This window comes from Synchiropus splendidus, chromosome 3 (genome assembly GCF_027744825.2).
Source record: "Synchiropus splendidus isolate RoL2022-P1 chromosome 3, RoL_Sspl_1.0, whole genome shotgun sequence".
Classification (NCBI taxonomy): Eukaryota; Metazoa; Chordata; class Actinopteri; order Syngnathiformes; family Callionymidae; genus Synchiropus; species Synchiropus splendidus.
The window spans coordinates 32,594,961-32,608,819 of record NC_071336.1 but is presented as its reverse complement, the minus strand read 5'-3'; the positions used below and the strand labels follow the sequence as shown (position 1 = coordinate 32,608,819).

Below are 13,859 nucleotides of genomic sequence, written 5' to 3'. Positions count from 1 at the left end.
AGAGTGACTTTTGAAAACACAAGACACAAATGAATTTCATCTCTTTATTCGTAGCTCTGATTATCACATGCAGGCTCTGTATCCACAAGCAGAGAAGCTCTCACACGCGTCAGTAAAAAGTTCAGACCACACTTCGCGACTGCAGGTACGAACCCTCGCTAAATATACTCTTCAATATGGACGTTATGCAATTAAAATATTGCACTATTAATCATTTCAACTGTACAACTATTATTTTACATCATCACTCCGATGATTTCGGAATCACACCGGCGGTTTAGAGAAGCAGGTTGCTCGTTTTGGTCCCGACTCTAGATGCTAACAAAGGTAGCGTTACGACGTCGAGGCACTTTTGACTCTACGTGGAAAATTCTGACCGCTACTGATATGCAGTTTAGGTGCCGAGCCGCCGCTTCCGACGGCTTTGGTTATGTCTTACTAAAACCAATAAATATAAATTATAAACATTCTAAAGACACTCAATATTTTGAATCTATAGCTACGTTAGCAGCAGCCCGTGGCGACTACAGTTAGCGGTGTGAAGTTAAAGCAACACTGTGTCGACGTTCCACAAACATTGAGCAACCGAAGACAGCAACATTTCAGATATTAAAAACCCATAATGTCGCTGGACATGACGCCATCGACCGGGACACATTTAGTATCGGACACAGGACGGTGAAGAAGTGGAAATAGAAAGCCATGACTAAATGACAAACTCTTCACATTAGCAGGTGCACCTCTCATGCTAAGTTAGCCATGTTGCTAACAGATGATTTTTCTTTTTCCCCCCAACTTTAACACATTTTGCAAGTGGAGATGTTGCTGGAGAGATGTTAGCATAGCTAACTTGTCTGACCATTGGCCACTCGCTAAACATGCACAGTGCTAAGAGGACCAAAACAAATCAGTGGTTAAAAGGAAAAACTGAGAGAATGGGAACAAGACTTAATTGCTAACTGTGCTGCTAATTGTGCTATTACTGCAAATGCTAATCATTAGCACAGTATCCATAACTGATGATTCTACATTAGCCACACAGCTAAATAGTCCGAAACATGAAAAAGGTGACGTTTGGACCGACACGAGTTAGCGAAAGCAACAACAAGCTAGCACCAGCTTGCTTGTGGTTAGCTTGTTGTGTTTTGCTTAACGTATAGTGATCGCTGCATCTGTTTACCACTCAACACTCACAAGGAAGGCGGACTAGCTACGTTAGCATAGCTTTCTTTGACTAGCATTTCTATATTTCGCATCCTATTCCGTAACAAATGTGTGGAGGTTGCTGTTAGCCTGAGCAGTAAAAGATGCTAATCCTTAGAATGCTAGTTCAGACTGAAATGGATGGTGATACCCGGGTTCTTTAACAGTCGGGGGCAGACAAACGTTCGGTAGTGTTGCTTTAAAAACCACCCAGGTTACTACGGGGAGCGCCTGGACGTTTGACAACAACTGGGCGCGACGCTCCCGAGATGAACCACTCAAACGAAACTAATTCGTCAGTCGGTACATTCAGGTTTCTCACACGAAAACGGAGGTCTCACTCTGGCTGGTTATTCTAGGTGCCGTTCTTTCATAGTGCAAAAGCAAATTACTGGACTGATCCGAGCAAGGGAGGGGGCCCCGGAGCAGCGACCCCACCGAGGACCTTCATCAAGGTCAGGAGGACCCTGGAAGCTTCCCTTCAGTGGATCCGTCTGAGGAACAGAAGAACACTTGGTTAAAAAACAGAGGCGGACTGACGGAGTGCGGTGCGACGCTGTGGTCCGACCTCCTCCTCCTCTGCAGATAAAGACGGATCAGCCACTGGACCACAAACGGCCAAATGACAGCGAAGGCCAGACTGGTGGGGGAAATGTCAAAAGGCCACCAGGAGGGAGTCTAGAAGATTAAAAAAAATAAATAAATAAAAATAATAGAATGAGCTAACGCACAGACTTGTAAGATGACCATAAACATAAGAAGAGCTGCTGAATCAGCAAACTGCTGTTACCCGACTTTTCTTGGCTCCTCTGGACGGGGGGTACACGGGAGACAAGGCCACCGACCGCGCCTGCACACGAGACTTGTTAGAGACCTCTTATGACACTGAAACAAAGATGGGTGGGGGGAGTGGTGGGTCGGACCTGCGTGGCAGTGAGAGCCTCCAGCGTGTGAAGCCTCTCCAGGACACTCTGCATGTCCTCCTGTAATCTGTTAAGCGCCACCACAATCTGCTCGTTCAGGCTTCTCCCAGATGACCCCGCCCCACCTCGGCGTCCCCCGTGTCCGTCGCCACCGCTGTGAACCGGAACCAGAGACCCGGAACCCTGATCCCGACCGGACCTGGAGCCTGACAACAGAACATGCAGTTGGTGTCAAGAGTTTTTCACCGACACTGTAAGACCTCAAAGGATCTCCTGCAGTGTGCGCCTGTGATCCGCCAAAAACAAAATGGATCGAGGTTTTATTTGTGCCTGGAATTGAAAAAAACTGAATAAGTCTGAAGAGCACCTCTTCCTCCGCGGCCACTCGCTCCACCTGCACCCTCCATGTTCAGCCTCTGCCTCGGTGAAGTCAACCCGCCGTCGTCTCCGTCCTCTCCTCCACAACGCACCACCTGGAGCTTCTCCTCCGGGTCCAGAGGCTGAAGATGGCCCTCCTCCTCTTCCTCGTCCAAGTCCTCCCTGGAGCGATTGAGCTCCGAGTTCTGTAAGTGACAAAACGGTGAGTCATGAAGTAGCTCTAGTCCGTGTTTCTAAATGACCCTCTGAATGACAAGCACTCGCCTCTTCTTGGCCAAACTGGTCCACGGAGTCGCAGTAGACTTCGCTGTCCGAGTCACTGGTGGGGTGAGTGTGTCCAGAAGTTTCGATCTTCAGATCTGAGGGCAGAGGAAAGATCCGTCTCCTGGTCCTGTAGCTGAGCCTGCCTTTTATTTTAATGTGGAAATTTTGCAAAATTTATGGTATGTTCCAGTTGAAAATGGAAAATTCCCAACTCTGCCTGTCACCATACGTCGGACAGAATTCTCACCACCCACAGTTCCTAATCCAAGATGGCATCCCCACATGTAAACGGGACGTAGAAGGAACGCGTATTTATCGAGCAGCCGCTTCTATTCGGACAACGCACGCTTGAGAATAGCTGACATCGCCATCTTCTTTTCCGACCTTGATAACTGGAATGCACTTATGGACTGTAACGTCTTTCCCAGCTTCAACATCCAACTTCTAAGGAAACTGGGTAAATCCTGCATCTCTGCTGTCGCAGGAAGCACAACTTTTCTCAAGTTAAAATGTAGCTTTAGCATCTAATGTGTGGGATAAGAATATCATTTTTTTTAGAAAAAAACCCCAGAAAAACAGGTCAGATGATGTTAAAACAAACAGAGGTAAAAGGCACCTGCAGAGCATACAGGAGCGGTTTTGTGCTAGACTAGAAGTCACATGACTGGAAGACGCAGTGCTGTCCTCACCTGCGTGGTGACCGTTGAGCAAGGGTTCACACTCATCATGGTGATGGTCACCGTTCAGCGCAACCTTCGAGTGGCCGCCGTTGGTCAGGTGGTCACCGCCATTGGCCAGTTTCCCGTTCGACACGGGACCCCGGGGTCTCCTGGAGGCCCCGGTCCTCTTCGGCTGCGGAGCTGCTGATTTGTTGTCTGAAAACACAAATTTCAATCTCTTTTAACTAGAGGTTGGCAAATTACAAGGATCAGTGATGATCAATGAGGAACATTTATAAGATGAAACAATATTTATACAATAGATAGATTTGTAGTATTTAAAAGAAGTCTAAACAAATACAATGTATTTCACAGTTACACTAATATTATGAGGAAAAAAAGCAACGTTATAGAATTAAATTCAATAAATAGTTCAGGGAAAAATGAAAAATGACGGCATGCTATTTTGAAGAAATAATGTGTGAAAATTGCAAATGAAAAAAAGCACTTTTCCTACAAAACAAAAACTCATGAAGGAGGTTCCCAGTGGTGTACATATTTATTAATACACATTAACATTTAATGTTGGAATTTACACAGTAAAATGAAAAAAGACAGGGATGTTTTTCTTGGAAGGGAAATATTAATAAAAATAAAATAAAAAATAATAATTCAAATGGATATCAAGGTCAAATCAATGCGTCTATATTATTTATTATTTATGGGGCGAGGTCAGTTGAGAAAATGTAACGTAACTAACCTTTTTGGTTCTCCTTCAAAACTGCTTCCTCCTTCTCCTCCAATGCTTCATCATCTTCATCCTCCCCCAGAGAGTCTTCGTCGGACTCTTCTCTCACTTCCTGTGCCTTGGCGGCTCGGGTCTGCAGCGTTCCATTCATCTCCATCGTTCGGACGACGCTCCTGGCGACACTTTTGGACTGCGCTGTGTTCAACATGGTACCGAAACCTGCAAACCCAACATGAGAGCTCAGCTGTTAAGCTCCTGAAACCAGCGGGGAACTAGTGCGATAGAACTAGTGGATACTGTTTTAAAAGAGGTCAGACCATGGAGAATACCTTCTGCTTATACAACATTTCATGTTTGGGTTGAATGTAGTCAAGATAATTCCTGATCTGTGTCCACAAAGATGGCTAGTTAAACATTTACTGGGGCGCCCTTGGACCCCCACGAACCAGCACCACTTCAGCTTCATCCGGATCATGAACCCATGAGTCACAATTCTGCTTTTCTGCTGAATCAGCTTCAAGACTTCAGCATCCAACAGTACTGAATCAACTTCAAGACAAGGGACATACCATCCTTACTTCTTGATGGCTGAATGTTGGTTCAACTCTGGGATTTAAAAAGTGAATAATATCCTGAGGACAGAATGGGAAACCTTTGGGGAGACGATACGAGGAGAAGGGAAGTTCTAAGAGTTCAGCATGCGTCACTTGCTACAGCTATCGCTCACTGAAGCCGCTACCACACCACACAGAGCAAACTCCCACATTCCGTTACTTGCCTTCCAGTTGTCTAGCAAACTGTGTCAGACGAGCTGAGCACATGACGGGTTCCAGAACAAACAAGGAGAGAGTTAAAGCATGCGACACGCTGGCAGCACAAGCCTCACACGTCCGCCGGCTCTCACCTGCACTCAGGTCTGAGATCTGCGTGATCTTCTTCTTCTCGTCCACCAGCTCGTAGAAAGGACCAAGCACTCGCAGCAGCTCCTCCACCTCGTCCGTCATGGGCATGCCCTCCAGGATCTGAACACATGAGCCAACATGAAGAGAGCCCGTCCTGGTGCCTCGGAGACTCACACACAACGTACCAGCTTCATTTCATCCACGTAGGCAGCCATTGCTTCTTCTTTGGGCATGTCGCCGAGCGAGTTCCACGCATCCCTGCCAAGACAAATGTCAACAGCTTCACGTGACAACGACGACGACTCTCCATCCACTGCTACTATGATCTGGACCAGACCCTTCAGCCAGAGTCGAAGACAGGTCTTGACACAGTGGCGAAGCAGACACATCCACAACATCCTTTTCACACTTTTACTGACTGTTAAACCGTAAACATGAGTGTGAACTGAAGTGGATACAAGCTTCGGATGCAGAGAGGAACACAAAAGTTCAACAGCAGGAACCTTCCTTTGATGTAATACACCGGACATGTTCCTCAAAAAGGGTCCACCTTTTAGGCTTCCAACCTTCATGGTTCCACAGTCATTTTAGACCACAAAAGTCCAGACGTACAAGAAGAAAGCGCCGTCTCAATGCTGAAACTGACTTTGATGTTCTTCTTCCTACAGAACTGGATTCAACAACCCTACTTTTTGATCAACCTGTTCAACTCCATGTCTCTGCTATCGCTGCAGGTCCACGAAATCCATACTCAAGTTTTGAACCGTGCATGTTGTAAAATGTGTGACGAAACCTCATCAACCCTTCCAAATTGTGTCACGAAGCTTCATCAACCCTTCAGTACTGTGTCACGAAACCTCATCAACCCTTCAAAACAGTCTCATGAAACCTCATCAACCCTTCAAAATTGTGTCCCGAATCTTCATCAACCCTTCAGCACTGTGTCACGAAACCTCATCAACCCTTCAAAACAGTGTCATGAAACCTCATCGAACCTTCAATAGTGTGTCACGAAACCTCATCAACCCTTCAAAACAGTGTCATGAAACCTCATCAAACCTTCAATAGTGTGTCACGAAACCTCATCAACCCTTCAAAACAGTGTCATGAAACCTCATCAACCCTTCAGTACTGTCACAAAACCTCATCAACCCTTCAAAACAGTGTCATGAAACCTTATCAAACCTTCAATACTGTGTTATGAAACCTTATCAACCATTCAATACTGTGTCATGAAACTGTGTTACGAAACCTTATCAACCATTCAATACTGCGTCATGAAACCTCATCAACCCTTCAAAACAGTCTCATGAAACCTCCTCTACCCATCACTACTGTGTTGTTATACTGCACATTCCTCTGCAGCCAGATGCCGTGAATATCATTCCCACTCTATCTGGACCAATCCAACACAGATTGGCAAACACGGTAGCAAACAATCACATGCAGCTAAAACCGGCAAGAGATTAGTGGCTACCATTAAGCCTTTTTGTAAATAGAACACAGAGTTCCAAAAATAATTAACAAAGTTATGGCGGATGAGGCGCAGCTGAAGGGTTATTGTCTGGTGCACCGCTCTGATGATCTCAGGACAGTTGCTTTCTTCTCAGAGGAGAGAACAGCGTCACACTGGTTTATTTGTTTGCTCGAAAGAAAGGCCTGTTTGTCGAGGTAAACAAGACTATTTGAGTTGCTAATGCGCTGACGCAGCATCACACCACGTTCAACCTGATTCATGAAGGTTTTAGAGTTTTAGAGGCGGCGCCCATCTGGACGGTTTTCCAGCCATGGCTGAACTTTGCTCTTCATCGTGAAAGCTATTCGGCTGTGCAAACACTGTCATCAGAGTACTGCGCTGTTCAAAATGAGGTCGGGTAACTGCGGTGCAGGTCAAGTGTTTGTAGCTATCAGCTGCAGTATCTGACCAAAATAAAGATGAGTGACTTTTTCGTCCAAACATTTATATCCGCTGCTGCACGAGGCTGGTTCACCTGAGGTCTCTGTGCCAAAGGACTCACCCAGATCTGTGTCATGACTTTTCCACATACTTTGATCACTGTGAGCTCACATTAAAATTTTATGCATCAAGGCCTCGGTAGGGCTGAGAGTGGCCTGCAGCTCGCGACCAACAACAGGTGGACCTGCAGACTTGGAAGTGCTTTAGTGTGTGGACTAGGAGCAGGTGGCACAATCCAAAAACATGGTGTGAATCATCTATATACAGCCCCTGCTCGGGGTTGACTTGGACTTGTGATCCTAGACATGACTTGGACTTGTGACACAAGACTAGAGACTCGACTGTAACTCAACGACACGAGACTTAATATTTGACTAGGACATGCAGCCAAGGAGTAAAGACTTGACTTGAGACCCAAGACTGTTCAACACAATGATACAAGACTTGAGGCTTGACATGGACTTGTAATCCGAGACTTGACCTCCATTTGTGACAAAAGACACGAGACTTGTGACCCAAGGCTTGAGACAGAACTTCAACTCAAGAACACAAAACTTGAGACTTCACTTGGACTCATGACCAATACATGAGACATGACTAGGACTTGTGACCCAAGACTTGAGATTTGAACACGCTAAAGGCGATCCATTTTTTGCTCTCATTGTTTATCACAGTAAGTTGGCTGAATGCGATCAAAACTATCTTATCTATTTCTTATCTTATTTGACTGACAAACTTCTCCAAAAACGATGCCGCACTACCATAGTTCCCCCGTCACACAGTGTGACGGGACTCGTCACACTGAACTAGAAACTGCACATCTGAGTGGCTCAGGTCCTGAACAAGTGCAAGCAGGCCTCAGTCATGAGCACTGGTGAGGCAAAATAAACTAGGAGAACATCGAATGACCCTCAGAAAAATGCAACAACATCTGGCAAGACCATCTAAACTGCTAACTATTGTGAAACCAGGGCCAAGAAATGGTTAAACACCTGAAGAACTTTCAAAATTGTCTAAATATGATTCATAATTATTATAATGAAGTCAAACAGCAAGACAAACAGATTCAGTCAATAACTGTCAGCAGACCTGCTCCCCTTTGCTCCGGTGAGTCAGGCCTCAGCAAAGCCAGTAGGGGCCAAATTCCAAGTCACTGTTGTGACCTCAGTATGTGGAGTGTTCTACTGAGTGCATGGTGACCGGCAGAGCTTCAACAACAAGCGGAGCTGGGTGCCAGTCACGGAGAGTATTTCTAGCGTCTGCTACGACATGACAGGAAACAGGCTGGGGATTTACCATTTGGCCTTGCCAACTGCGTCCCAGAACCCGGGCCTGGGGATGTTGCACGAGCCCAGTGTGGCTTGCTTGTAGTAGCTGTAGAACTTGAGCATCATTTCATTGGACGGCTGGAAAGGCCCTGAGAGAAAGCAAATGGCATTACCACTGTATCAAAGGTCACGAGGAACATGAGCTATCTGGCATCACAGATACAAAAGTCAGTGGAACTGGAGATTAGAAACTGAAGATCCTGATCAGTCGTCGCCACCAGTTGCAGCTGTGTCTGAAGTGTCACACTCTCTCATTCCTTCTGTCCGCTTTGTCCTCCGCTCACACGCTCACTCAAACTGAACAACTGACTTGCACTATTCTCCTTCACACTCTCCCTCCTGCACTTGCTGCCCCCCTTTACACGCCATTAAAATTAACCACACAAGCTCAAATATTTTCAGGAAAAATCTTTCATAAGTTGTGGCGGCATTACACAGTTACAAACAAATACAAACGATACAATTTTTTCCTTTATTGCTTCATTAAAAGCTAAACAAAACTCCATGTTACAGTCCTCGACATTGTTGGCATCAAAGCCAACTCTTGTTCCAACACGCTCCACTTGCACTCTTTCCTGTTGTCTCTCTGTCTCACTCCATACCTCACTTGTGTCTTACTTTAAAGCAATGCATCCGTCCTCTTGCTGGACCCCATGATGTTCATGAGCCAGAATAAAGAGTCATCACAGCGAGCTTGTACCATGGACAACAGCAGGCCATCTCTGACCTGACCCACATCTCGCTGACATGGATGAGGACACCAGCAATAGAAACACTTTCCTCCACGGCGTCAGAGCAGGGCACAGAAGCTCAGCTGGTGTTAGTGCCTGGTTCTCACTCTCCCTTGTGAGTGTCTGCAGCTAAAGCTCTGCTACTAAAGCAGATTAGGAGCGTTTTAAATCCAGCACAGACCGAGTCCACACTCTCTGACACAGGCCGGTTCGATCACTCACCGTCCGGGGGGAGACTCTTGATCACCCTGACGGCAGCGTCGAACCTCCGCTGGGTCAGACGCAGCTCGTCCTCCGCACTCAGCGAGTCCACCTCCATGGTGACACTGGAGCCACAGAAACATGACATGAACGCGCGCGGCTAAGCTAACTCCGCCAACAACTGTTGTTGTCAACTTCCCTGAAGCTAAACAGGCCGTCACAAGCTTGGTACGGGGAGTTGCGATAAACTAGCTGGCGTTAGAGCACGAGCTAACACACACTTCACCTCTTTAACGTCGGTTACTTACAGTGGAAATCTTCTACCTGGGTGACAGACGGAGACCTGCTCCGAGCTCAGACGCCATCAACTGTACACAAACCGGAGCAGCGGCGTGGCGTCATCAACGAGTCGACTCTGCCAACCGGTTCCGCAAGATGAGCCGACTCACTGGATCCTTCCTTATTTCCTTATTATCAGAAAGTGAAATCAGCGTGTTCAACATACATTTCCATTCACTATAGAATAGACATAGAAACAGTTTCTTCCCCTCAGCCATCACCATCTTGAACACTTAATTACTCAGCACGCCTAATTTTTTTCTGCTTTTTGCACTTCCAGTCTGCACAGTGTTTTTTTTATTTATTTTACTCATTATTTGTCTGTTTCTTTGTAAATATATATTCTTCTATTTTTCTCTGTAAATATATATATTCTTCTATTTCCTATTGAAAATCTCTATAGAGTCACCATCGGCCGGAAACTAATTCCCTGTATGTTAAACATACTTGGTAATGAAGCTGATCCTGATTCCTGATTCCTATGCGACGTTGTTTCACAATATTGACTCTCAAATACAAGACTGAGTATTGAGTATTTAAGTAGCTCCGGTTACATGACAGATGCATTTTGACAGCTCTCAAACTGTCCTGTGAAGCCTCCCTTGCATCTCCTTCTTCCTCCTCCCTCTTTCCCTCCCGTTCTCACACATGAATTCTCTCCTGCTTATTGACTTTAAGTCCACCTGACTTTCATCCAGCTCCTTACACTCATGACAGCTGACTATATCATCAGCAAACATCATGATCCATGGAACTTTTTCGCCCTTGTTTTTGGACCTTGATTGAATTTACTGACTTTAGTAACCAGGAAGAGCAAGAGCCACCAATATTTTACTCTATTTCGATCATGGACATAATCGACTCCACTCAAATTTTATGGAAAATGAATGAGTTGCTATCCTTGTTTGGTAAATTCCAAATAAATTGTCCTCAAAGGTTTCGCAAAAATGAGAACGTGTGAATGCTCAGTTGTACTGTAGATTATTTATTCATTTATCTTTGCTAAAGATGGTTAAAATGAGCAAATTACTCGTTCCAAATGTAGCAAACAAAACATAATCAACATTAGAACACACATAGTTATAATTCTGGAATGATTGACAGACTGTGATTCCAATAAATGCAGCGTCTTATGTATGAGGCAGAAAAGATCGCCTCATCGGGCTGAGTTGTATTTCTCTTCACCGTCGGTCTCTGGGAGATGTAGTTTTATCAGCGATAGACGGTTCCTTTAAATCATACAATTCAACTATTTGCATCTAAATGTTGAATCACATGCATTCATTTCAGGGCCATGTATAAACCTTGAATAGTTTTTGATGCCAGAATCGACAAGAAAACAAAAATATACATTTGGGAATACGACAGCTGTTTATGAACTCGACTTCCCGTCATGCTCCAGTGATGAAAAGAAGAATGCTCACTCTGTCCACATTTTTGAACAGAGTCCAGTAAATGATCGTAACCAATAATATGAAGTAAATCTATCATGGTGATAAAATTAATATAATGCCATAACTACTGAGGAAAAATACTAATTATGGACTTGCAACTTACAATAAATGTATTGTGAATTATGACTATGATTAATTATGAAGTACTAACAGAATGTTTCATCCAATACATGATTGAAACAAATGATGTTTGTATACTTTACATACTAGTATAAGATCAACACAATTTCTGCTGCATACTGAACTTTTTCTTACATCCATCAATGATGTTGGTCTCAATAAAAATGTTGGACTGAATAGCCATCTGACCAGAACCTTCAACATCACTAAGGTTATGAGCTGTTCTCCTGGCTTATCCCCATTTTTTTGGAGGAAAATGTATCTTGAAAATTCATGTTCATGTATGCATGCACATGAATGTTATGTTATGCTTTTAAATACACGATTTATTGATTTTCAAAGCCTATTTTTGATTTGTTCTGATTTTGCTTTTTGTGAATTCCATCCGGTATTATGTAACATTGAAATGTCGCCCAGTATCTGGAGAGTGGGCAAATATTGGATAGTATAACAAATGTTGGCATTAATAATAATTAAAAAAATATATATATATAAATAAATACAAAATATGAATCCCTCAGGAATATGTACTTAAAATATACACATCCCCCAAAAAATTAATTTTAATAAATTATAATTTGTTACATTTCCTTCTTCCTCTTTGTGTCAAGGAGGCATCAGTTGACGGAAAGAATCCCAAACTATTCTCCCCCGAGGAGCCTTTCCTTAATAAATGACACAATCGGGCCGTATCCTGGTCATATTTTGACAATGGCCACTACAAATGGCATCAGTTGATGGAGCAGTGGATGTATTTTAAGTCTGAAAATGTTTGAACTCACATATAATGAGCTAAAGGTGGCGTGTTCAGTGAATAGCTTTAAAACGTACGCAGGTCTCCGGTTTAGCTGAGGAGTGAGGCTTCAGTAATTGATAGACGATCTCCGTGTTGAGGCCGGAATCCCACGGCAGCGGGGGGAGGAGAGCCGCTGGTGGAACAGCGCTGGGCGGCTGTTCGTGGAGCAGCGGAGGGAGGGGGCGCAGTGTGGCCGTTTGAGTCGAAGGGAAGTCGGTCAGAGCGAAGCGAGGCTCTGCGGAGACATGTAAGATGGCAGAGCTACAAATGCTGCTAGAGGAGGAGATCCCGGCCGGCAAGAGGGCGCTTGTCGAGAGCTACCAGAACCTGACCAAGGTCGCCGACTACTGCGAGAACAACTATGTCCAGGTGAGTCCGTGAAGCTAGCACGTTATCTCCTACCCGCTTTTGTCGCGGGGGGAATCTCGGGACAGGAAATTGGGATAAAGAAACTCATTCGGGAATCAAACCCGCCACCAAAGCGGCGGCAACTTGTCCTACTAATAGACCAAACCCATTCCAAAGTCACACCGTGGCTCTTGGACCCCCGAACACGCTGTTTACACGCTGGGTGTGTCTACTTTTATCACATCGGCATGTCGCTTCCAAAGTGCTGCTGAGAAGTTGTGATTTACGGATTGTCTTTGAACGCACCTCAGCTGTTTCATAGTTGTTTCGTGCGGCTCAGATTTTGTCGCTAAAATGAACGAACACTGCGCAAGCGATACAGAATATTGCGAACTATATATTGACGACTTCACACAATAGACGTAGTAAAGATATTTTGGACATCAAGTGTTGTCCGTGAGCTTTTTTTTCTCCGTAAAAATGGGAAGGTTACTACTTATATTGAATAATTTGGTCTCTAATGGTTATAATTTAATTATTCAAAATTGTTATAGTTATATGGACGATAAATGACAAAATATCGCCCCACTGTGGTAGAATTGCCAGAAATTAGACAACATATTAAATACCGTAATCTATTGTATGTAAAAGACTAAGCCTGGATGGTAAATACAATAAATACAGTGTTACAATGAGACAAAGACTGAAGTATTATTATAATTATTATTATTAATGTAATATGCCTTTTTTCCTTCAGTCTTTTTGGTCTATAAGGTTTGATTTTTTAATTTTTCTGCATTGACTTATCGATCATAAACAGAGTAACCTTTCTATTATTTTACTTTAAAACCTTTGTGAACATCTGGAATATATGTTTTGCTATGTCCTTTTTTTGCACTGTGTATGAATTGAAAAATATATTGTTGTTAGCTGCTTGAATAACTGCATGCTGTTATGAAATATGTTATTTAAAATATTTCAGAAATTGACCATTAATTATAAATATTTAAATTATAAATATACTGTATTTGAAAAGGTAAACTCCATATATATTTTTATTATATATTATGCAATGTTTATTTTATAAGTTCAGACACAAAAAATATGAAGATATTTTCCTTAATATTATATAGTCATGTTTTAAAGGTACATTGTCAATTAGTTTTATTAGCCTTTGTTATATAACATCAAATGTGCGGACGGAAAAAATAAAAATAAAGTGCTATGGATTATTTTGATGTTGACTTGTAGAGTTAAAAGGCCTTTATTTTATTGGGTGTCTCCTTTATTGCTTTTTATTTAGTGCTTAAAACTTGTAAAGTCTTTCTATTTAACAATTATGGAGCTCATAACAAGGATCTCTTCAGCATCGTTTCACCCTGTTCCCATTGAAGGTTCTCTAGTTATTAGAATCAGTTTTGTAAGCTTGGTGTGAGTCCGATCTGATCAACAAAGGCAGCATTTACAACGTCACATCAACAACTTGCCTCTCTTGTGACTCGCAGTCT

At 43.5% G+C, this 13,859-nt stretch overlaps 2 protein-coding genes across 12 annotated transcripts in view; one reads left to right on the top strand and one right to left on the bottom strand.

Moving 5' to 3' along the window:
* Window positions 1-30: 30 nt before the first annotated feature.
* acbd5a (acyl-CoA binding domain containing 5a) lies at window positions 31-9,706 on the bottom strand. 2 transcript variants are annotated; one of them, XM_053859990.1, is made up of 14 exons: window positions 9,603-9,706; window positions 9,316-9,419; window positions 8,331-8,451; window positions 5,263-5,335; window positions 5,080-5,197; window positions 4,954-4,986; window positions 4,188-4,394; window positions 3,458-3,643; window positions 2,769-2,863; window positions 2,494-2,689; window positions 2,127-2,332; window positions 1,994-2,053; window positions 1,772-1,881; window positions 31-1,697 (listed from the first exon to the last, which is right to left on the bottom strand). In XM_053859990.1, the coding sequence occupies exons 2-14, from the start codon at window positions 9,410-9,412 to the stop codon at window positions 1,685-1,687; spliced, it is 1,515 nt and encodes a 504-aa protein (XP_053715965.1). In that variant the 5' UTR covers window positions 9,413-9,419; window positions 9,603-9,706; the 3' UTR covers window positions 31-1,684. The 2 variants fall into 2 exon arrangements, with proteins under 2 accessions (XP_053715965.1, XP_053715967.1); XM_053859992.1 differs by lacking the exon at window positions 4,954-4,986.
* Window positions 9,707-12,182: 2,476 nt separating this feature from the next.
* abi1a (abl-interactor 1a) overlaps window positions 12,183-13,859 on the top strand; it is a 45,379-nt gene continuing 43,702 nt past the window's right edge. For 9 of the 10 annotated variants that reach the window (XM_053859253.1, XM_053859254.1, XM_053859256.1 and 6 more), the window contains exon 1: window positions 12,183-12,372. In XM_053859253.1, the coding sequence (XP_053715228.1) occupies window positions 12,256-12,372 (117 nt within the window). In that variant the 5' untranslated portion in view covers window positions 12,183-12,255. The remainder of the gene's footprint in view (window positions 12,373-13,859) is intronic. The other variant, XM_053859263.1, reaches the window with a different exon arrangement.

Coding starts and splice junctions, on each gene's coding strand:
- acbd5a (XM_053859990.1), bottom strand. CDS start 9,412: ATGGAGGTGGACTCGCTGAGTGCGGAGGACGAGCTGCGTCTGACCCAG. Junction 4,987..5,079: donor GATCTCAGACCTGAGTGCAG/GTGAGAGCCGGC, acceptor TCATGTGCTCAG/CTCGTCTGACACAGTTTGCT. Junction 2,054..2,126: donor AGGCTCTCACTGCCACGCAG/GTCCGACCCACC, acceptor TCTCGTGTGCAG/GCGCGGTCGGTGGCCTTGTC.